General features: G+C 35.6%; 1 protein-coding gene across 1 annotated transcript in view; it reads left to right on the top strand.

The window, feature by feature from the left end:
- Klhl1 (kelch-like family member 1) overlaps positions 1-24941 on the top strand; it is a 429891-nt gene that overhangs the window by 187483 nt on the left and 217467 nt on the right. Inside the window, 1 exon segment of the mRNA NM_001394673.2 lies at positions 5794-5990. Coding sequence (NP_001381602.1) covers positions 5794-5990 — 197 coding nt within the window.

Raw genomic sequence — 24941 nt, 5'->3', positions numbered from 1 at the left:
CTGCCAATCCATGAGCATGGGAGATCTTTCCCTCTTCTGAGGTCTTCTTCAATTTCTTTCCTCAGTGTCTTGAAGTTCTTATTGTACAGATCTTTTACTTGCTTGGTTAAAGTCACACCGAGTTACTTTATATTATTTGGGTCTATTATGAAGGATGTCGTTTCCCTAATTTCTTTCTCGGCTTGTTTCTCTTTTGTATAGAGGAAGGCAACTGATTTATTTGAGTTAATTTTATACCCAGCCACTTTGCTGAAGTTGTTTATCAGCTTTAGTAGTTCTCTGGTGGAACTTTTGGGATCACTTAAATATACTATCATGTCATCTGCAAATAGTGATATTTTGACCTCTTCTTTTCCGATCTGTATCCCCTTGATCTCCATTTGTTGTCTGATTGCTCTGGCTAGAACTTCAAGAACTATATTGAATAAGTAGGGAGAGAGTGGGCAGCCTTGTCTAGTCCCTGATTTTAGTGGGATTGCTTCAAGTTTCTCTCCATTTAGTTTAATGTTAGCAACTGGTTTGCTGTATATGGCTTTTACTATGTTTAGGTATGGGCCTTGAGTTCCAATTCTTTCCAGGACTTTTATCATGAAGGGGTGTTGAATTTTGTCAAATGCTTTCTCAGCATCTAATGAAATGATCATGTGGTTCTGTTCTTTCAGTTTGTTTATATAATGGATCACGTTGATGGTTTTCCGTATATTAAACCATCCCTGCATGCCTGGGATGAAGCCTACTTGATCATAGTGGATGATTGTTTTGATGTGCTCTTGAATTCGGTTTGCCAGAATTTTATTGAGTATTTTTGCGTCGATATTCATAAGGGAAATTGGTCTGAAGTTCTCTTTCTTTGTTGTGTCTTTGTGTGGTTTAGGTATAAGAGTAATTGTGGCTTCGTAGAAGGAATTCGGTAGGGCTCCATCTGTTTCAATTTTGTGTAATAGTTTGGATAATATTGGTATGAGGTCTTCTATGAAGGTTTGATAGAATTCTGCACTAAACCCGTCTGGACCTGGGCTCTTTTTGGTTGGGAGACCTTTAATGACTGCTTCTATTTCCTTAGGAGTTATGGGGTTGTTTAACTGGTTTATCTGTTCCTGATTTAACTTCGATACCTGGTATCTGTCTAGGAAATTGTCCATTTCCTGAAGATTTTCAAGTTTTGTTGAATATAGATTTTATCCCCGAACTCAAGCAGTATTACAGAGCAATAGTGATAAAAACTGCATGGTATTGGTACAGAGACAGACAGATAGACCAATGGAATAGAATTGAAGACCCAGAAATGAACCCACACACCTATGGTCACTTGATTTTTGACAAAGGAGCCAAAACCATCCACTGGAAAAAAGATAGCATTTTCAGCAAATGGTGCTGGTTCAACTGGAGGGCAACATGTAGAAGAATGCAGATCAATCCATCCTTATCACCCTGTACAAAGCTTAAGTCCAAGTGGATCAAGGACCTCCACATCAAACCAGACACACTCAAACTAATAGAAGAAAAACTAGGGAAGCATCTGGAACACATGGGCACTGGAAAAAATTTCCTGAACAAAACACCAATGGCTTATGCTCTAAGATCAAGAATTGACAAATGGGATCTCATAAAACTGCAAAGCTTCTGTAAGGCAAAGGACACTGTGGTTAGGACAAAACGGCAACCAACAGATTGGGAAAAGATCTTTACCAATCCTACAACAGATAGAGGCCTTATATCCAAAATATACAAAGAACTCAAGAAGTTAGACCGCAGGGAAACAAATAACCCTATTAAAAAATGGGGTTCAGAGCTAAAGAAAGAATTCACAGCTGAGGAATGCCGAATGGCTGAGAAACACCTAAAGAAAAGTTCAACATCTTTAGTCATAAGGGAAATGCAAATCAAAACAACCCTGAGATTTCACCTCACACCAGTGAGAATGGCTAAGATCAAAAACTCAGGTGACAGCAGATGCTGGCGAGGATGTGGAGAAAGAGGAACACTCCTCCATTGTTGGTGGGGTTGCAGACTGGTAAAACCATTCTGGAAATCAGTCTGGAGGTTCCTCAGAAAATTGGACATTGAACTGCCTGAGGATCCAGCTATACCTCTCTTGGGCATATACCCAAAAGATGCCCCAACATATAAAAGAGACACGTGCTCCACTATGTTCATCGCAGCCTTATTTATAATAGCCAGAAAATGGAAAGAACCCAGATGCCCTTCAACAGAGGAATGGATACAGAAAATGTGGTACATCTACACAATGGAATATTACTCAGCTATCAAAAACAACGAGTTTATGAAATTCGTAGGCAAATGGTTGGAACTGGAAAATATCATCCTGAGTGAGCTAACCCAATCACAGAAAGACATACATGGTATGCACTCATTGATAAGTGGCTATTAGCCCAAATGCTTGAATTACCCTAGATCCCTAGAACAAACGAAACTCAAGACAGATGATCAAAATGTGATTACTTCACTCCTTCTTTAAAAGTGGAACAAGAATACCCTTGGCAGGGAAGAGAGAGGCAAAGATTAAAACAGAGACTGAAGGAACACCCATTCAGAGCCTGCCCCACATGTGGCCCATACATATACAGCCACCCAATTAGATAAGATGGATGAAGCAAAGAAGTGCAGACCGACAGGAGCCGGATGTAGATCGCTCCTGAGAGACACAGCCAGAATACAGCAAATACAGAGGCGAATGCCAGCAGCAAACCACTGAACTGAGATTAGGACCCCAGTTGAAGGAATCAGAGAAAGAACTGGAAGAGCTTGAAGGGGCTCGAGCCCCCAAAAGTACAACAATGTCAAGCAACCAGAGCTTCCAGGAACTAAGCCACTACCTAAAGACTATACATGGACTGACCCTGGACTCTGACCCCATAGGTAGCAATGAATATCCTAGTAAGAGCACCAGTGGAAGGGGAAGCCCTGGGTCCTGCTAAGACTGAACCCCCATTGAACTAGTGGGGGGAGTGCGGCAATGGGGGGAGGTTTGGGAGGGGAACACTCATAAGGAAGGGGAGGGGGGAGGGGGATGTTTGCCCGGAAACCGGGAAAGGGAATAACACTTGAAATGTATATAAGAAATACTCAAGTTAATAAAAAAAAAAAAGAATGCAATCTGCTTTTACAGAAAAAAAATATTACGATTGTCTGGTGTTTTCCATTCACAACGATTCAGGTGGGCAAGTGAGAGGCTGCAGAGCCATCTACAGGGCAAGCTGAAGGAGTGGATGGTTAGTGAAATACGTTCTTGGGAGGCTCACATGCTGGGCAGGTTATCAAAGACAGCAAGAGAAAGAAGCAGCACTCAAGGTCTTTCAGGGAACTGGCTGATTCTCAGCCTTCCTCTTAAGAGTCTTCCTTCCAGCTCAGCTGCTCTGTGTGAGAGCTTTTCCTGTTTGTACTGGGCTAGTGAATTGGTCATTTCAGGAACTTCCTCAAGCTCCTTTGAGTTGTTTATCTTCCTGCTTAAGCATCTTCCTTTCTGGATGCAATGTTTCAATCTCAGAGGAAACTATTCTACAACAGGAGAAAACGCTGCAGTCCCCAAATTAAATAAAACAAAACATTGTAATCCATGATCAGAACACAGGTCATTTTACTTAGAGTTCACCTGTAAAAAGGTTAAACATCGAAGCCTTTGTATGATTTTATTCTGATTGTTGGATTTTTGAGATTTGGTACAATCTGGACAATCATTTACTAGGTATATGATTTGTAGGTACCTTCCTAATTCAAGGCTAAGGTAGTGTCTTTTGAAATGAATTTCATGTAGTCAAATTTCTTCTGTTCTTATAGTATTATACTTTGATATTTATCTAAAATATTTCATTGACTAAAGGTCACAAATATTTTCTCTTATTTTTAAAGAATATTTATCATTAGGATTTAACTTTTATGCTTATAATATTTCTTGAGTAAATTTTATATACTATGAGGTTTATAAAATGCATTACATGGTTTGTTCATGGTTATTTATTCAGTGATTATCTTCCTTTCAACTCACTTTTCTCCATTGCTTTTCATGTAATTTTATGATTTTGAATGTTATTATTTAGTGATATTTTATTTTTTCCATTGATATGCTTCTTTTTGTTAGAAGCAATCATATTCAGTTTAATTATACTTGCTTTATACTAAATCTATAAGTGTTTTTTGTTAGTTTGATTTTTTTAAAATTTTGGATTGTCTGGGTTTATTGCATACTCATTACAATAATAGAATCACATTTTGCATTTCCATTAAAATGTTTCTAGAATGTTGAATATAATTAAAATTGATTAAAATTTGTGATGAATAAAACACTAACAAATGTGTCATTTAAGCTCAAAACTCTAACTTTTATGGTCAGAGTATTATAGGTGAAAATTTTCAAAACTTACATCTGAATACAGTGAGTGAGTCATGAAATGACTTAACATCTTGCTTATTGTTATTCCCATCAAAGCCCATAATTTATTATGGCAACAAGAATGTGAATCACACCGAGAAAGGGAGAAAGACCCATCAGATAAATTCAGAGAACAGGAGGTCCACATTTCCTGAACCTCTAATTCAGTGCAAGAATGAGGGACTCAGTCTACTCATGTAGTCATTTACATAAAAATATGTAAAGTTGCACTAGACAAGGAGGCTCATTACTGACTCAATAACTAGAAATTTTATATTAGAGGCTGGTCACCTAGGCAACCTCTAATGTACAAATGTTCCAGTCTCAGAGAAGGAAACATATATTCTGCCTAAGTGTGAAAGTTCAGTAGTTTCTATTCTTCTGAGCAAAAGTTCTCAGACTGCAGCCAGATAGTTCTGGAAAGCACATCTTCCCACAAATAGCGAGCAAAGCCTGGGAGAATTCTTCTGAGAGAATATGCAATTTAAGATATTTATCTCTTTGCTATTTCAAATCAGAGAGAGTTATACCATTAAGTACATACCTTAACATTTATCTGACTTTCACATCTTTGTTTAGAAGATATATTTCCAGTTTTTTGATGATTTTATTAAATAATTTAGAAAATATTTCCCCAAAGATATTATATAATGGCAGTATTTTTTAGAATTGCATGTAACTACAAAGTTTGAATTAGACTCAATTATTAGAACAGAAGACTCAATTTTTAGTGCATTATTATAGATTTCAAGATGTTTTTAATATTTTCTCTATTTAAAATTACTTTTTTTTAACCTTAAAATTACTTTTATAAGCACACACACATATATATAATGAATTGTTATTAGGCATATTCAAATATTTATTTTATTATGTCTTCTATTTAATAACATTTTAAGATAGTGATCTAGTGTGCACCACGCTGTCCAAGTTCTGAGTAACAGTAGACGTCTGTCCTGTGTTTTGCCCTCCCCATCCTGTTGGGTTTACTTGTCACTTGTAACAGCTAGGAGGTGAGGGCATGCATGCATGGCGGGAGGTTTAAGTGTGTTACTTCTTTTAATATCTAACCTTCCCTTTAGCTGACAGTCCCATGACATGGACTTGAAATATCTTCCATCTATCAGGTGAAATATTGTCAATCCTTAGGAAAGAGTGATTGAAAATACCTCTTAGAGAATGTTAGTTCTTCATGTACTGTCGTAGCTATTAAGAGTAGCTATGTCGCCTGCATAAGACAGACACGTTATTAGGACGGTCAAACATCCCAACTTAAGTGAGGAAAGATCTAGTTACAACATTAGTCATGTGAAAAATGCAAAAGCACAAGTCTCATATGCTTTTGTTCTTGTTTCTGTTTTTTTTTGTTTGTTTGTTTGTTTGTTTTTTCTGTTTTACTTTAGGTTGCTTGGAATTAAAAGAGGACACTATTGAAAACCTTCTTGCAGCCGCGTGCCTTCTCCAGCTCCCTCAAGTGGTCGAAGTGTGTTGTCACTTCCTCATGAAACTTCTTCATCCATCCAACTGCTTAGGAATCCGGGCATTTGCAGACGCTCAAGGATGTATTGAATTAATGAAGGTGGCACACAGCTACACCATGGTGAGGAGATTTAATATTTAAATAATGGAGTGTTGCACTATAATATCAAGTGAGACAGTAGCTATTACAATGGCTTTCAGTAATCATTTTATAATTAAAATGTTTTTTATGATTAGTATATTTTCATTTTTGAATCTTGTTATGACATCATATTTTTATGATCTCAAGGTAAATAATAATATTGGTCGTATGTTAATTTTATGACATTATTATTTTTATTGACAAATTGACGAATGGATGTTGACTAGCATTCTACATGTTGATAAACCAATGTTTTCTTTCAAAAAGTCTATCCTACAGGATTGTATGGGGCAGCTCTAGTATGTACGATTTGTGGATATTAATCTTGCAGCTGTAATGGGTAGTGTACAGTATTTATTTGTGCCATTGGTGTGAGTCCCAGATTCAGCCTCTCTTAGCCAGCCATGTCTGGATAATGCCAATATACCAGCTCAGAGAGATGGCAGAGTATGAAGCCCCTTTGACGGTATGAGATCATTGCTGTTCACCAGACCAGAAAGAGGAAAGTTTTGTCTGAGATGAACGAAGGCTGCCTTTGGGGTACGTGGCCTCTCCAATTTACTGCCTGGAGAGGAAGTCAGGAAGCAGGGGGCAGGGCATCCCCATATCCCTGAGAATTCCATTGCATGCTAGACTGAAGGGGAGAGTAGGGTCCCAGATGAACAGGATCCAATCCAATTGGGAGCTAACTCTGAGTGCCTTAGTTGCAGGAGAAGAGAGAAAGCCTTTTCTTTAGTCTTATCTATGCAAAGGCCTTCCCATTGGCCATCTCTAATGAAGCAGCTCTCTGAGGTGATCTTAGCTTGTTCATGTTTCTTTATTGGTTCTGGATATTAATGCATATGCTTTATTCTGGGTGAGCCAGCGATTATAATGATTTTGTGGAAGGATACAAGAATATCTAGGAGCGAAGGTCATTAGCTGATGGCTGAGGGTACAATGATGCTCTGTTAGCATGGGAGAGGCCTTCTAAGAGCTGTGTTATGTGACTGACTGCCTGAGGTCTTCTTAGTTGGACGTTGGGGTTAACGTTCCAGAGCAGGTAAGAAGTCAGCTCTACTCAATCACTGAGATACCAGGGTTTTAGCATGCCCACCTCACCAGTTCTTATACCTGTCTGAGAGCTCTGCACATTTGTAACTTTTTTTCAAGGCAAATATTTAAAAATACACAACACGGTATGTATTTTATTTTTTTATCTAATTGCTTTTATTTATTTTTATTGGATATTTCTTTATTTACATTTCAAATGTTATTCCATTTCCCGGTTTCCTGTCCATAACCCTCTATCCCCTCCACCTCTCCTTCTTCTATAAGAGTGTTCCTCTCCCCATCCACCTCCCTCTTCCTGCCCCCCGCCACAACATTCCCTTACACTGGGGATCCAACCGTGGCAGGACCAAGGGCTTCTCCTTCCATTGGCGCCTAACAAGGCCATCCTCTGCTGCATATGCAGTTGGAGCCATGGGTCAGTTGATGTATAGTCTTTGGGTAGTGGTTTAGTCCCTGGAAGCTCTGGTTGGTTGACATTGTTGTTCATATGGGGTCTCAAGCCCCTTCAGCTCTTTCAGTCCTTTCTCTGATTTCTTCAACTGGGGTGCCTGTTCTCAGTTCAGTGGTTTGTTGCTGGCATTCATCTCTGTATTTGACATGCTCTGGCTGTGTCTCTCAGAAGAAATCTATATCCTGTACCTGTCAGCATGCACTTCTTAGCTTCATCAATCTAGTTCTGATGGCTGTAAACATATGGGCCACATGTGGGGCAGGCTCTGAAATGTTTTCATATTTCAAGCGTATAAGTGGCATGCATAGCAATCAACAAATATCCTAGAAAAATTTCAAAATTTTGGTTGGTTTGCAACAGTTTTCATTCCATAGCGATGCTTTCATTAGAATTATAAAGACTGTAAAAGTCCTCTTAATTGTATACCTTATTTTTATGTTTTAAACTTTTAAAACATTTAATAATTTTATCTTATTTATATTGTTGTATGGTCTGCATGTGTGTATGTATGTGTACCTTTTGCTTATGTAGTGTTAGCAAAGGTTAAAATGGCACAAGACAGCCTTGAACTGTGATTAGAGATGGTTGTGAGCTTTTATAAGGCCGCTGGAAACTGAACCTTGGTCACTGTTGTGGTATTATGGTAATATGTTCTATAAAGTATTATGTTAATATGCTCTATACTTTCCAGTGGGTACATGTGCTCGACTCTTGCTACTGCCTCAATGTTCTGGATATTGAGAAAGACACATACACAGCCTTATATTTTAAATACCTTAAACAACTCAATGGCTGGGTCACTTCTTAATTCCAGGTGGCTAACACACACTCCCCTTGATATACAGGATAATTACTAGATCTTTGTTTTATCATTACTGCCCAGTATCCTGCTGGTCTGCCCTCCTGGGGCCACTTTTTCTGTGCACCTACATGTAGGCTGTCTCATTTTCCTACACCTTTTGGGAGTCGGCCTTCTTCAATGCCCTCATCATGTTGGAATTCCCTCTTCCTCATTCCTCAGTCCCTTTGTAGTAAAATGAAAAGTCCTACCTCTGTCTCCTTGCTCAGTCTTTGACTTTATTTACCAGTAAAAAACTAACTGTGGGCAGCCTTCCTTTCACTCCATGTGCAGGATACTGCAAACAGGTTTTTGGGTAGCATAATTAGCACAAGCCTCTACAGGTCACCTTCAAAAATAGCAGTGCTGGCTGTAGATTCAAGGGCACCAGCTGCTCTCCCAGAGGATCATGGTTTAATTCTCTGCCCTGCCAGCTCACACCTGTGTTAACTGTAGTTCCAGAGATCTGACACCTTCACACAGAAACAATGGACATAAAACTAATATTATTCTACTAAAATAAAACACAATAATGCTCATATCCATTTAGTCATCTCTACAGCCTTAAGTTGTAGACTTTAAATGTGACTCTTTGATGTTGTTGAATCTTTTTTCAAATCACTTCCAGTAAAGAAAGTATAAATTCATACAAAACTCAGTATTTATTGTAGTTCACTTGCTATATATAGTTATTCTCATGTCATACTCATTCACACAATAAAGAGTACGCTATAGTAATATATTTTATATAAGTAATGTTGATTGTGATTATTGAAATAAATAAATAAGATGTTATAAAATCTGTCACTAGAAACTCAAAATAAAATTACTCAGTAAGCAAAAAGTAAAATTTTTTGATCCTTTTTATTTCAAAGGTCATCAGTAAAATCATTTTTAAGTCACTAATGTTATTGGTATTTGGAAATATTTTGATCACTAATCTTAGAATTTCAGTGTCTTCTGACATTTATAATTTAACTTTGTAAGCAGACTGAAAGTTGGATAAAACTCATAGATAAAAGCAGAAGCATGGTTTGTTATTCTGTTATTGAAGTCTTTGGAAATATTCCATGACAGGACACAGCAGTATTTTCGAAATGATATAAGCCATTCAAAATCAGGGTAAACAAGTACTTTGTCAAGTGAAATACCAACGTCCAACTGCTGTCCTTTGATTGTCCGTTTCATTACAATTTAGAGCACCCAGCTTAGCTTAGCCAAATAACAATATGCTACCTTATCAAGAGAGATAATGGTCCCTTCTGGTCTGGTGGGGAATTATTAATTCAGTAATAAAAAATGTTTCCTTTGCAGCTGCTTGTACTGTCCCTGGTCTGTTTGATAAATTAACAATACTTATACAGTCTTAAAGAGTATATTATTTATGAAAGCATACAAAAACAATGAAAGTGTTCTAGGTATGATACTGTATGTGCTGATGCCTCCCTGAAATTTATCTTTTAGATGGTGAATGAGTTATGTGTAATCCCATGTCTATTGAAACATAAATATGTCCAAAATTTCAGAACTATGAAACTACATTATCCTTCAATGGTTCATGGTTAATATTTAAGAGGAAAAAATTACTACCCATTTGTTCTTTCTAGTCTTCCTTATTTTGGATCTAACACTTGAAAATTAGTGGTTTGCATCTGATGTTACAATTTCTCATCACAAATTTGCCTCCTGTCCCTCTCTAATCAGGAGCATATTATTAGTCAATCTATAGGCTTTGAAAGAAAGTATATTTATTTTTTATTTATACTTTTTTCCTTTTCTCCCTCCCCCTTGTGGGATATTTCAGCTAATGTCATCTCTATGGGGTCCTGAGAGACTCTTGCTTCCTGGCATCTGGGATTTGCTGGTGGCTACACCCTGTACCCCATCCTTCATTGTTATGCACCTCTTTTCAATTTCTTGACCCTCTATACATCTCCTCCATTTCCTCCCATACATGATTCTGCCCCTCTTTTCCCCCTCCTTCTCCTCCCTTCCTCCCAAGTCTCTCCCATCCTCTACTTCCCTTGATAATGTTGTTCCCCCTTCTGAGTCCGACCGAAGTATCCACTCTTTCGTCTTCCTTTTGAGCTTCATCTGGTCCATGAGTTGTATTGTCGGTATGCCAAGCTCTTTCCCTAATAGCCACTTATCAGTGAATAATTATGATGTGTGTTCTTTTATGACTGAGTTACCTCACTCAGATATTGTCTATATCTACCCATTTGCCTTTGAACATCATGAATCATTATTTTTAATAGCTGAGTACTACTCCATTGTGTAGGTATTCCACATTCTTTGTATCCATTCCTTTATTAAGGGATATCTGGGTTATTTAGAAACAAAATCTGTAGAACTAAGTGCTTGTATTTCTACATTGCCTAAAATTCGTTAAGAACTTTGCTGTTTCACAAACTAAACCTTAACATTTTTAGTTTGTTTTTTTATGTTTATTGCAATTGTGTGACTCAGGTAAGTATTTCATATATAAAACAGTAGAAAATTTTAACTGAAAACACAATATTAGGCAGCAGTATGAAACAGATTCTCCAATACTAATTTAATCTTTGGCTTATGAATTTAGAGGCAGCACTAAAATCACTGAGGAAAAGTCACTGTATACTCTACTATATTTCATTAATAAACATTAAGTAATTATGAATGCCATATTTCAAAAACACTAAGTATAACATGGATCGCAAGAAGGAAAATAGTTTTACATAATTTGAAAGTGCATTGAAAGCCAAAATATAAACTAACAATGTGATTTATCTTCATTGGATGAAAGTAGGCCAGGAAAATAACTGGTTTTGTGTACTTGATGTGAAGAAGTTGTATTAAAAGCAATAGGATTTGCATATCTCATTCTTCATTTTAATTTTAGTAGCAAGGTACATTTTCATATTAAGTAATATATATATATATATATATATATATATATATATATATAACTAGTATAATAGAATAAAATGCATAATAGTATATATATAACTCAGGGGCTAAGCAGGCAGCTCAGCTAAAAGTACTTATGGTTCTTGTGAACAACCAGAGCCAGAGTTTGGTACAAATCTACAATATATAACGGTTCATACCTACCTATTATTTTACCTGTAGGAGCTTTATTCCACCACTGTCATATTCCACCACTGTCATTGTGGGCTCTTGTATACAAATGCACATATATAATAGAAATATATATTCTATTATTTTTCATTAATAAACATCAAGTAATTATGAATGCCATATTTGAAAATCCCTGTGGATCACAAGAAAGATTATATATATATATATATATATATATATATATATAATGGGTTAAATATGAATGGACTTTTCAGAGTATATTCATAGTTGAGGAACTTTCCCTATGGGATGTCTCACTACGATCATAACTCCCACTTGCCACTTGGCCTCAAGGTTAGTTCTGCTTTTGAATATGCTAAAATTCCTCTCACCAAATATTTCAAGGTTATCCTATCTCAATAACAGGCATATATTGAAGGAAAGTAGAACAAGAGCTATTATCCCACACAGATACTTGTAAGTACATATATAGGAGAGTTGAAAGATAAATATATATTAAAAAAGTCTTTAAAGACATAGGCAATTATAGGTATATTTTTAGGAAAATATAAAAGTGAAATAAGTTTCAAGCGAGTCCTTAAAAGCTATGCCTAGCACTATTAGTGTTATAAACCATCAACTGCAGCTTTTGGTAGGTTCTTGCAGAAGACAGTATCTTCTTATGTAGTATTTCTGAGAGAAACTTATAATGAAATTTGAAGTCATTAGTAGAAACTTCCCTGAGCTTTTCTAGAATTTTCATTGAGTATTCAAGACTCCACTTACATACCTATTCTTTAACCATATAGTGTGATTTGAAGGTTTCTCTAATCAAGTTATGTGTCCTTAATATTCTTCAAGTTGTGTTTTCCTTAGAGTTATATTGCTGTGAAGATACACCATGAGCATGACAACACAAGAAGAACAATATTTAATTCAGACTGGCTTACTTTTTCAGAAGTTTAGTAATTATTACCATGGCCTGAAGCACAGCAGCATAGAAGCCAACATGGTGTAGAAGACAGAGCTAAGATTTCATTTTTGTTTGTTCAATTAGTTTATTTACATTTCAAATATTATCCCCTTTCCTACGCCTACTTCTACAAACCCTCTACCCCATCTCCCTTCCCCTTTGCCTCTAAGCGGGTGCTCCCCCACTTCCCCACCCACCCATTACCTCATCACCCCTTTATCATCCCTTTCTTTGTGGCATCAAGCCTCCACAGGATCAAATATTTCCCCTCCCACTGAGGCCTGATAAAGCAGTCGTCTGCTGCATATGTAGCAGGGGTCAATGTCCCTGGGAGCTCCGAGAGGTCCTATTAGTTGATACTGTTGGAGTTGCAATCCACTTCAAATTTTTTTTTCCATGATTCTTCCATAAGAGTCCATGAGGTCAGTCCAACGGCTGTTTCTAAGTACGTGCATCTGTCTCTGTCAGATGCTGGTAGAGCCTCTCAGAACAGCCATGCCAGACTACTGTCTGCAAGCATAGCATGGCACCAGCAATAGTGTTGATTTTTGGTGCATGTGCATGGAATGGATCTCAAGTTTGGGCAGTCTCTGGATGGCCTTTCTTCATTCTCTGCTCCATGTTTTCCCCACATTACCCTTAGAGAGGAACAATTCTGGGTCAAAAGTTTTGAGATCGTTAGTTGACCCCATTCTTAAATTAGGGGACATGCCTATCTACTGGAGATGGTCTCTTCAGGTTCTGTCTCCCCACTGTTGGGAATTTTCCCTAAGGTAAGCCCCATTGGTTCCTGGGGGCCTAGGTCACCTCACTCAGGATGGTATTTTCAAGATCCATCCATTGCCTGAAAAAATTCGTCATGCCCTTATTTATAATAGCTGGCTGGTATTCCATTGTGTAACTGAACTACATATTTTGTATCCATTCTTCAGTTGAAAGACGTCTGGAGTGTTTCCAGCTACTGACTAGTATAAATAAGGCTGCTGTGAACATAGTAGAGCATGTGTCATTGTAATATGATCAAGCAACTTTTGGACATATGCCCTGGAGTGGTATAGCTGGGTCTCTAGATAGAATTATTTCCAATTTTCTTAGGAATCTCCAGATTGACATTCAGAGTGGTTGTAACAGTTTGCAATCCCACCAGTGATAGAGGAATGTTCCTTTTTCCCTACATCCTTGCTAGCATCTGCAGTTGCTTGAATTTTTGTCTTTATACCTTTCTGACTGGTGTAAAGTAGAATCTCAGGGTCTTTTTGACTTGTATTTCCTTGATGACTAAGGATGTTGACAATTTATTGAGGTTCTTCTCTAGCATTCAAGATTCCTCAGTTGAAAGTTCTTTGTTTACCTCTGTAGTTTTGGATTTTTTGTTAAAAATCAAGTGTCTAAAGGGATGATGACTTATTTTGGAGTCTTTGATTCTATTCCATTGAGCACCAACCCCCTTGTCTCTGTACTGAGACTAGGTTTTTTTTATCACTATTGCTCTGTAGTACAGTTTGAGGTCAGGGATGGTGATTCCCCCAGAAGTTCTTTTATGGTTGAGAATTGTTTTCAGTAATCTGGGTTATTTATTATTCCATATGAAGTGTAAAATTGCTCTTTCAACACCTATAAAAATGTGTTGGAATTTTGCTGGGGATTGCTTTGAAATTATATACTGCTTTGGATAAGATTGCCAATTTTACTATGTTAATCCATGATCATGCTTCATCTTTACATCTTCTAAGATCTTATTATATTTCTTTCTTCAGGGACATGAAACTCCTGTCATACAGATATTTCACTTGTTTGGTTTGTGTTACACCACAATAATTTATATTATTTGAGACTATTGTGAAAGGTATTGTTTCTTTAATTTCTTTCTTAGCCTGCTGAGCATTTGAGTAGAGGATAGCTACTGATTTTTTTGAGTTAATTTTTATATTCAGGCATTTTGCTGAAGTTGTTAATTACCTGTAATAATTCCTTGGTAGATTTTTGGGGTTCATTATGTATACTATCATATCATCCTGATATATTAATACTTTATCATCTTTCTTCTCAATTTATATCAATTTGACCTCCTTCTGCTGTGTAAATTATTCTAGCTAGAACTTCAAGTACTATATTGAATAAATAGAGCAAAAGTGGGCAGCCTTGTTTTGTCCCTGATTTTAGTGGGATTACTTCAAGTTTCTCTATGTTTAATTTGGTGTTAGCTGTAGGTTTGCTGTATTGCTTTTATTATGTTTAGGTATGTACATTGAATTCCTGATCTATCCAAGACTTTTAACATGAAATGGTGTTATATTTTGTCAAAGTCTTTTTCTGCATCTAATGAGATGGTCATATGGATTTCTTCTTTGAGTTTTGTTATGTAATATATTTAATTCATAGATTTTCATGTATTGAACCATCCCTCTGTCCATGGGATGAATCCTACTTGATCATGGTAGATGATAGTTTTGATATGTTCCTGGAATTGGCTTTCAACAATTTTATTGAGTCTTTTTGCCTTGATATTCATAAGAAAAATTGGTATGAAGCTCTCTTTCTTTCTTGGGTCTTTGCATGGTTTAGGAATCAGAGTAATTGTGGCTTCATAAACGAATTATATAGTGTCCTTCTGTTTCAATTTTGTGCAATAGTTTGAGGAGTATTGTTATTATGTCTTCATGAAGTTCTGAAAGAATTCTGCACAAAAAACACCATCTGTCCCTAGAAGTTTTTTTGTTTGTTTGTTTGTTTGTTTTTTTGATTGGGAGAATTTTAATGACTGGTAGATGATGCCTGTATCATTACGACACTGAGAACCTGGCATAGGTCTGCAAGATTTAAGAAGAAACACATACATGGGTCATTCATCTTAAGAGAATGCAGTTTGGGCTTTACAGAGATCTCCTTATATACAAGAGGCAAAAGCAGTGGAAAAGTAATAGAGCAGGTGGCAAATCCCCAACCAGGAAAATAGGAAAACTCTGTGTTGTGGAAATTCCCAGCCCCAAATCAGGGGCTGAGAGCAGCTGCCAAGGGTGTAAACAGCTTCTTGCCATAGCAGGCTGAAAGGCTCTGTGACAGGAAAGGGAAACACCCCAAGGTCGGGCACAACAACTGGTTCTATTTCCTTAAGAGTCATGTAACTGTTTAGATAGTTATCTGTCTAGAAGTTCATCCATTTCATTAAATTTTTCATTTTTGTTGAGTATAGGCTTTTGTAGTAAGTATAGGCTTTTTGTGATTATTTTCCTTTAATCTCCTTAATTGTTGTATTTCCCTTTCATTTCTGATTTCGTTAATTTGGACAAGATCCAAAATTTGTTCTTCAGTTAGCTTGACTAAGACTTAATTTATCTTGTTTATTTTCTCAAAGAATCAGCTCTTGGTTTTGTTCATTTGTTGTGTCATTATCTTTATTTCTAATTGTTTGTTTTCAGCCCTGAGATGACTATTTCCTTCAATCTACTCCTCTTGGTTGTGCTTGCTGGATTTTGTTCCAGGGCTCTCAATTGTGCTGTTAAGTTGCTAGTAGAGGAACTCTTCAATTTCTTTAGGCAGGTACTTAGTGCTATACATTTTCCTCTTAGCACTCTACTCATTGTGGCCCATAAGTATGGATTTGTTATGCCTTTGTTTTCATTTAATTTCTTTCATTCTTTATTTCCTGAATAATTTGTCACTGAGTAGAGATTTTTCAGTATCCATCAGTTTGTGGATTTTCTATTGCTTTTTGTTGTTTTGAAATCTGTCCTTTTCCCATGATGCTCTGATAGGATGCAAAGGAGTATTTCAATCTTCTTATATCAGTTGAAGGTAGTTTGGTGTCTGATTATATGATCAATTTTGGGGAAGGTACCATGAGGTGCTGAGAGTCTATTTTATTAGGTATTAGAATGGCTATTTCAGCTTGTTTCTTGGGATCATTTGCTTGGAAACCTTTTCTCAAGCCTTTTACTCAGAGTAAAAGAGTGTCTTTGTCTTTGAGGTATGTTTGTTTTATGGAGCAAAATCCTGCTTTAATATCCAGTCTGTTAGCATCTTTTTTATTGAAGAACTGAGTTATTTGTTGTTAGAGATATTAAAGAACAGTGATTTTCCCTGTTATTTTTGTTCTTAAAAGTGGTATTCTGTATATGCAATTCTCTTCTATTGGGTTTGTTATCACAGGGTTAATTTTGTTTGTTTTCTTGACTGTAAGTAGTAACCTTTCTTTGGAGTTTTCCTTCTAGTATACTTCTGTAGGGCTGGGGTGATAGAAAGATATTGTTTAAATTTGATTTAGTCATGGACTACCTTAGTTTCTGCATCTATGAGGATTGGGAGTTTTGGTGAGTATAGTAGCCTAGACTGGCATTTGTCTTCTCTTAGGATCTGCAGGACATCTGTCCAGTATTCTTTGGAATTTAGAATCACTTTTGAGAAGTCTGGTGTAACTCTGATAGGTCTGCATTTATTTGTTATTTGGCCTTTTTCCCTTACAACTTTTAATATTCAATAGACTCTGATCTATTTCATAGGTTTTTCCATCTCCAGAGTTGCCTCCATTTTTTCTTTCTTTCTTTTTTTCTATTTCCATATCTAGATCTACTTTTGTTCATTTCGTTCACCTGTTTGTCTGTGTTTTCCTGTATCACTTTAAGGGCTTATATCCCCCTTAAATGCTTCCATTATCTTCTTGAGACTGGCTTTTATGTCAGCATCTTGCTTTTCAGATCTGTTAGGGTAACAAGCCCGTGATAAAAGAACTGGTGTCTGCTTTTGCCTAATTACATTGGCTTCTATTGCTTATGCTGTTGTACATATCCCTCACCATCTGGTTATCTCTGATGTTAACTGGCATGCCTATGAAAGTACTGTGCTGATATGCTCAAAAATAAAGGAATTTATGTTATGTCAACATATAGTTAGTATTTCATGAACTTTCTCTTTCTCACTTTCTCTCTCTCACTTTCTCTCTCTCACTTTCTCTCTCTCACTTTCTCTCTCTCACTTTCTCTCTCTCTCTCTCTCTCTCTCTCTCTCTCTCTCTCTCTCTCTCTCTCTGTGTATTGTTAACTTACAAGTGGTTAATGGTTTTTTGTGCTGGAGATGGAACCTAAGTTCTCACACATACTAGAAAAATACAATTCCATTCTACATCATCTCAGGTCTTTCCCAAAGAATGTTTTTTTCTCAAACTCTGATATTTAATCTTCTGTCTCCCAAGGTACTGAATTACAGGTATGTTCCTAGCTATTTATTTTCATGACCTTACTTAATATATTGCAAACACTTTAGTCAATGTAAAATCCCTATCTGTTGCTTTCTATTTCTACAGTGTCTAGCTTGGATATTAAAATAATTCAATGAATTGCCCATTTCCCCAGTGCTCTTAAAATACTATTAAGTAGAGGTGAAACTCCGTGTGTTAGAGTGGGATATAGGAAAGGAAAAATGGTATAAGCATATTTTAATTTGAGAAACATTTTCAAAAGCAAAAGTGATTGTGGCACTCATAATTTGTGTATTCTCTCATACAATATCAGTCAGTACATGGATGTGTATTTGAAATACTTTGTTACTATATTTCTACACTTCTTTTCAAGGCCCAGCTACGTCAAAATTATTACTGTTCTATTATTTTAATACACACATTTTAATAGGCCTTTGTATTTTGCTTTCTTGGTTTCCTTTGCCAAAAGTCTCCTATGAAATATTAACATTACTTTCTCCTCTATATCATTACAAACATTTATTTTTGGGCTGGTGTGTCTCTTCCCACTATTCCATATACTGTGATGCTACTCTATAATCTTTATAGGATTTATTGCTTAATGGTCTTATACTATATTCTTATTTTTGATGTAGTTCTCTACATGTCTGTCTACAGTGTTGGTTCTTTAGCAATTGACCATATATTTCGACATGTTTTAATAAATATCCATATTTTGTATTCATCATTTAATGGAAAAATGAATTCCTCCATCACTCCTTTATTACTCTGTTCCAGCTCCTGAAGGCAGTGATAATGGGAGAATAGGAATGAATTAAACAGGCAGTATATTGTCCATAATATCATGCTTCATATGGTGAAAGGAAGTAAATTATCAGCATCAATGTTAATTATTTGGTCAAATACAAGTTTATGTACAAGCACAGATTGTGAAAGTTATGAGCAAATGATTTATGAAAAGTCTGCATGAATTAAAGCTGCTCAATTCAATTTGAGTATAAAAAATAAATTTAGAAATTATTTGAGGTTGAACCAGCTTTTTATCTGTTTAAATATATTCTTAGGTGTTTGAATTGTATGGTGGAGAGGGTTGGAAACAGTTCTTGGAACAGTAGACTCAGCCTCAATTTACAGAACTATGGATTTTTTGGGGGGTGTGGTTATATTTGAACTGTTATGCCATTGAAAGTCTTAGTCTTTGAGTAATAAACAGATCTATGTTTTATTTCCATGAATAATGATATTGGGCTGGCATAATGATCAAACAAATCTTTGGTTTAAAATGAAAGGAAGAAAGGAAGGAAGGAAGGAAGGAAGGAAGGAAGAAAAATTCCAAGAACAGAAAAGCAGTAAAAAGAAACCTCTCTATAAAAGAAGTTAATATTTTCCATGCACATCTTCCATAATGGTAATAAAGCAGAAAAAAAAATAGGTAACATTTGCCTCTGCACTGGACACATGAACAGCAGTTTTGTCAGCATTACTTTACATATTACTGTCCATGTAACACAAGTTACACATTACATACAAGTTTGTACATATTTGCATATGTTATGCTTTGATATATTTGCGTTGGTAAGATTGAAACCAAGGCCTTGTACCAGCTAGACACAATAGACCACATTCAAGTTTCACCAATAAGGATTTTACTAATAACTGTATTTATTTACTACCTCATAATTCATGTTAGTCATGTATTATGTCAATTATCAAAAGCATAAGCTGTGGTTCGGGACATTAAGTAATTAACTAAAAATTGATTGTTATATTTTAATGGAATAGATTATTAAATGTAGTACATATTGTGTTATACAAAGTTCCCATTTCACCCAGTAGGATAACTCTTGTGCGGTGGTTACAATTTACTTACAGTGTCAGATTAGATTGCTGATACCCAAGAAGTGAAGCGTGAATTTTCTCATACAAATCAGTGTTAAATTCTGCAGACATAGGAGCAAATGAATAACTGAAAGAAGCCTTGTTACTCAGGTTTGTTTTATGTTGTCTTCTAAAGTGCTCGTCGTCATTTCTCTGTGATATGCTCACTTTCTACTCAGGGTGATCAGCCTGACCTCCAGGATGTCACTAGATTCAGGCAGAAAGCAGAAATAGTGCCAACATGACTAATGAGAAACTACTTTGTTCATCAGAGACTTTGAAAGGCAGAAGGGTAATAACTGGAGCATGAAGCCATCGGAATCTGTCAAGCATCTCTGCTCTTCAGTCTAGTAGCATTAAAGACACTTCTCATTGCTCTCTTGCCCCTATCAGCCATTAGAGGAGTGGCTGGGCAGAGAACCAACTTTATTAATGTTGTTTCTCTTCATGGTATCCAAATACATGACACTCCTTGCAGTTACTTGCTTAAAAGCACTCTTTTTACCTTTACCTGTAACTCTGATAATAAATCACAATTACAGTTTGTTTGGGGAGAATAAATGGAGTTTAGCTTTGAGTTTATATCTTTTTCCTATTTACCAAAGTAAAATACTTTATTTGCATTTCTCTGAGAACTATATATACTGTACTATATTAGTACCAACTTATTTAATATTTTCTCTATTATTCAATATTTAGTATTCTTAAATTTTAGCACTTCATGTGCATATATGCATACGTACAAGTTAGAATTTAAAATTAAAAATGAATAAAATTAAGAGTTTTATTATCTGTTTGCAATCAGCCATTCAAGATCAGTTTAGTGAGCAATTTGGAGAGCTTTTGCAACTGATATCTAATAATGACAAACTCTGAGGCATGGGCAGCCTGGGCATTAATGACCTTCCTATCCCTCCTATGGTTTTACTTTGTAATGTTTATGGATTGTTTGGTCCTTAAACAAGAATGGCAATTCTTTTTTTTTAAAGGTTTCATTTCCAGAGCTACAATAATGACAAGTCCTTAACAGCCATGTTATAAATTAGATCCCACAGCTTGTCCAGCAGTGTATTAATTGCTTTTGTGTTACTGAAAAGATTATTTTAGCACATGGCCTCAAATCCTCATCATGTCACGATGAAGACAGTTTTTAGTGGGAACATGTGGTGTAGAATTGTGAATTTTTCAGAATGCAAAAACAAAGAGTATGTTGAGCACCTGAGGCAAGGCCACATATGCCCTTCAAGGCTTATTCCCAGCTGTCCACTTGCAAGCCAGGTTCCAATTCCTGAAGGAGGAACTAAGTTCAGAGGTCAAACATTCAAAAGAGCCATGGCATATCCTTCACATTAAAATCAAGACAATCAAATTATCTACTAAAGGTCAAATTACATTTCATCAATGTTTCAAAGTTTCTTGATTTCTTACTCTGATGTATTTCAAGTAGTATTAAAAATAAATACTTATTAACTAATATAAGAAGACTATTTGTCTCACTGAAATTATTAGAATTTTATAAAATAACACTACTTAAATATGTGTAAGAAATGTTCAAATAATCAATTACTCCCCAAATTTCTGATGACATTTTCGGTTCCCTCTTTCCCGATAGTATTCAGGTATGATTCATTTTTTTTATATTTTTAACATGCTAAAGAATATTCCATTAAAATTTGTCTCTGGCTATCATTTTGTTACAAGGTTACAATCCAAACAATTTAGATTATGAGGCAGGAGGGTTATGACTGTAATCCCTGGCTATGCTACATAGGGAAGGCAACATAATTCTTAGAAATGTGAAAATACCAGAGTTCAGAAATCAGTGCTAGAGATTAAGCTTAGAGATAGGGTGTTTAGTTTGCATTTGCAAGGTCCTGTTGTTGATCAGCACAGAAATGATAAAAATATTCCTGGGTGCTTTAATGTCTGTGACATATGAAGATGGCAATGTTAATTTCCTTAAAATTAACTCCATTTGCAATTTTGAGTTTTATTCATTTTTTGAAAACTCCTCCATCCATACAAGATATATTTTTACTACATTTATTTAATTTTATTTGAAAATTTTATATGAGTAGTAGATGTTCATCATTTCCACCCAACATTTTCATCCAAACTCTGACATGTTTCATTTCCTCTCAAATTCATAACTTTTTGTTCAATTATGGTCATTGTACACGTACGCATGCATACACATATGTATATAGTAACACATTCTGCTGATACATTTATTGTTGTTCCTGTGTGTGTGTGTGTGTGTGTGTGTGTGTGTGTGTGTGTGTGTGTATGTGTGTGTGTTTGTGACAATCACTTGTGATTGGATAAGCTTTCAGGGGGCTCATCCTGAAGAACACTGATTGTCAGTCTCTTAGCAGCCATTGTCTGTTCCTCTTAACCAAGATTGAGGACTACATGAAACTCCCCATATTCAGACTGTATCTTGGTTATATTCATTCCTCACTCCTCTTTGCCACCCTATCCAATACCCATTGTTATGTCTTCCAAAATTTATGTCTTCCTTTTCAATTTTTATTTATTTCTTTTAAAAATGATTTATTCTTTAGAAGTTCACTTCAGATGTACAATACATTTTGTCATAATCACATTGCCACAGCATCATATAACAAATTTCATGTTCTGTTGATTCCTATTAGAGCTTCTGGTAAGGATAGCTGTGTTTTTAAGTGGAATTAACTTGTTTATAACATAGGAAATTCAATATACCCTGCCCTTTCATTCACATAGGGCCATCCTATGAGGCAGGAGTCTTCCTCCAATGGCCATATCCTAAAAGATAGTGACTCTGCCTAGCTGTAGCATCTTTGTCACTAATATGAAAGCACATCATTCAGCCCACATACAACCAACTATAAAACATACATTTTCCTTATCGTATAGAAGAGTTTAAGGTTTGCAGGACTGTAGTTTCTCTCAGGTTGTTGGCAAAAGCAGAGTTAACAAAATTTTAAGAACACTTTAGAAGTATCTTGCCAACATATTAAAATTAACTTTGTGAAACGCTACAATAGCCTCTATATATTATGAGAATCATTTTATTGGGAAATTCATATGTATGATAAGAAATACTCTTTTAAATTTAGAACACTTTGAAAGGATCATTTTCAAATATATCAGAAGGAAGAGAAGCAAGAAACGTTTACTTTCAGGCCCCTTTGATTTTTACTAGGGTACTTAAAAAATGGGAATAATAATTTGCTTTCATTCTTAATGAAAAAGCAATCTAATTTTATTCATATATAAAAATCTCATTTTGTTAAATTGTATCTTATAAAGAGGTATTTTAGAATTGTCTGGTCTTAAAATATGAAAATGCTTGTTCTTAATATCTTTAACAGTGATTATTAAATTGAAAGAAAGCAAGAGCTCCAACTGCATATGTAGCAGACAATAGCCTTGTTGGGCACCAGTGGAAGGGGAAGCCCTTGATCCTGCCAAGGCTCAGTGCAGGGGAATATGGGGGGGTGCGGCAGTAAGGGGGATGTGTGTGGGGAATTCCCATACAGGGGAGAGGGAGGGGAGGGAAGGGAATGGAGGCTTATGGACAGGAAACCAGGAAGGAGAATAACATTTGAAATATAAGTTAAGAAATATATCTAATAAAAAATTTTTAAAAAAGCAAAAGGAATTATATTTTCAAAAGAAAAAGGAGAAACCAATATTTGTCCGGAGTAAAACATTCTGCTGCTCAGGCAAAAGTTAGCATGGTTGTTTTTTGAAGAGTCTTTCAGAATCTTACCACATATATCAGACAGCAATGAGGAGACCATATCAAAATCTAGACGTGCTAACTGTGTTACAGCAAGCATACATATACATTTTAGCATTGTACCATGCAAGTATGCTGATTTTTATAGAACTAGTTAATATGCCTATGTCAGGAGGGAAAATTCCATACAGTCCCACCCATAGAGGAAGAGCTACAGTTTGCTGAAGGAAAGAAAACCACCTCTTCTTAGAGATAAGCTGTTAGACAGATCATCCATTCCCAATCAGTCAACCCTGGATACTTGTGCATAGAAGAATGTTAATGACCTTGGCATGTTTAAGTACATTTTTCAAAAATGTTTAGCTATAAAATGAGTCAATACGTTAAAGAACGGAAATTCACCAACTTTCAACAGAAAATGAAGTAAATTCTATGTAAACAAAGAAGTACAAACTAGAAACTAGGCTTTTTTACATTACTTAATACAACTACCACTCTTTGATCAATTCTGTTGAGAGGTCTCTCAGTTATGGAAAACAAATAGATAATCAACTTGGACCTTCATGAATTTTCTACAGTGAAGTTCTTGTTAAATTTAATTAGAAAAAAAACCCAAATACCTTTCATGACCAAACTAATAACACTCATCATTAAAAAGTGATAAAAACACTGCCCTGCATATAAGAATGTCTCCTAATTAGAGTTAATCAGCCTATGTTTCTGAAAATTTGTTCTTTCTCCCGTATTTTGTTTCATAAGTACATAAAGCAAAGAGGAGTTATTGAAATATAAGTCAAAACTAATAAAACCACTACTTAATTTTTTTAGTATGTTAACATTGTTGTAAAATTACATTTTGTTTTCCTTGATGAGGCACTATTAGACCTCCATTTCTTCCCATGATTTTCAACATTAGTCAATTTAAAATATATTTTCTATACCCATAAATGTTTCTTTTTGTAGAAATTTCTTATAAAAACAAAATGATACAGAAACATATAGGTATACAAGCTTGAGTTATATACAATGGTATATGACTCACTTAAAATATCAGTAGTTATTTTTATTGCTAGATAATATTATGCTACATCCATATGTCCACCACACCACACACACACACACAATTATATCTAATCGTTACAGTTTTTCTTGCTAAAGTTAAATGTTATTGTGCTAAGTGTTGATGAATATAAAAACAATTTCTTTTTTGTGAAAAATAAAAATGCCCATATGTTTAAAACTGAAACATTTTCACACTATGGTGACTGACTGCATGTGGATGCTACATACATCAATAAATATTAAATACAATAAACATATTTTGAATACATAATTTTCTTATTAATAATAAAGATGATTTACTTCCCTGACAACAAAACATCTGAGATGCTGCATTTCAATCTAGATATTCCTTCTAGCCAATTTCAAAGTAGATATTTGCAAGCATTCCATTGACTTGTGGAATTGACCTCTGTCAAGTCAAAAATATTCTATGACAAAATTTACCAGTGATCTCACAGTGGTAAAAATCCAATTATAATTTCCTGACAATCTGTAACCATCTTCAGCATGACTGGACTTCATATTGGAGAGCCCCTTGAATTTGGCAGCAACTTTCATTTCCTAAGATTACTATTTACTGTATCTGACTCCTCATCATCCTTCCTAAATGCTTTTCTTTCTTAATTTCCATTATTGTTAATTATGCATAAAGCACCCATCATCCATCTTCTCTAGCTCCTTTGTTGCGTTTTAT

Source organism: Rattus norvegicus, chromosome 15 (assembly GCF_021556685.1).
Source record: "Rattus norvegicus strain SHRSP/BbbUtx chromosome 15, alternate assembly SHRSP_T2T, whole genome shotgun sequence".
Lineage (NCBI taxonomy): Eukaryota > Metazoa > Chordata > Mammalia > Rodentia > Muridae > Rattus > Rattus norvegicus.
The sequence above is the reverse complement of the archived record's forward strand: the minus strand, read 5'-3'. Positions and strand labels throughout refer to the sequence as shown.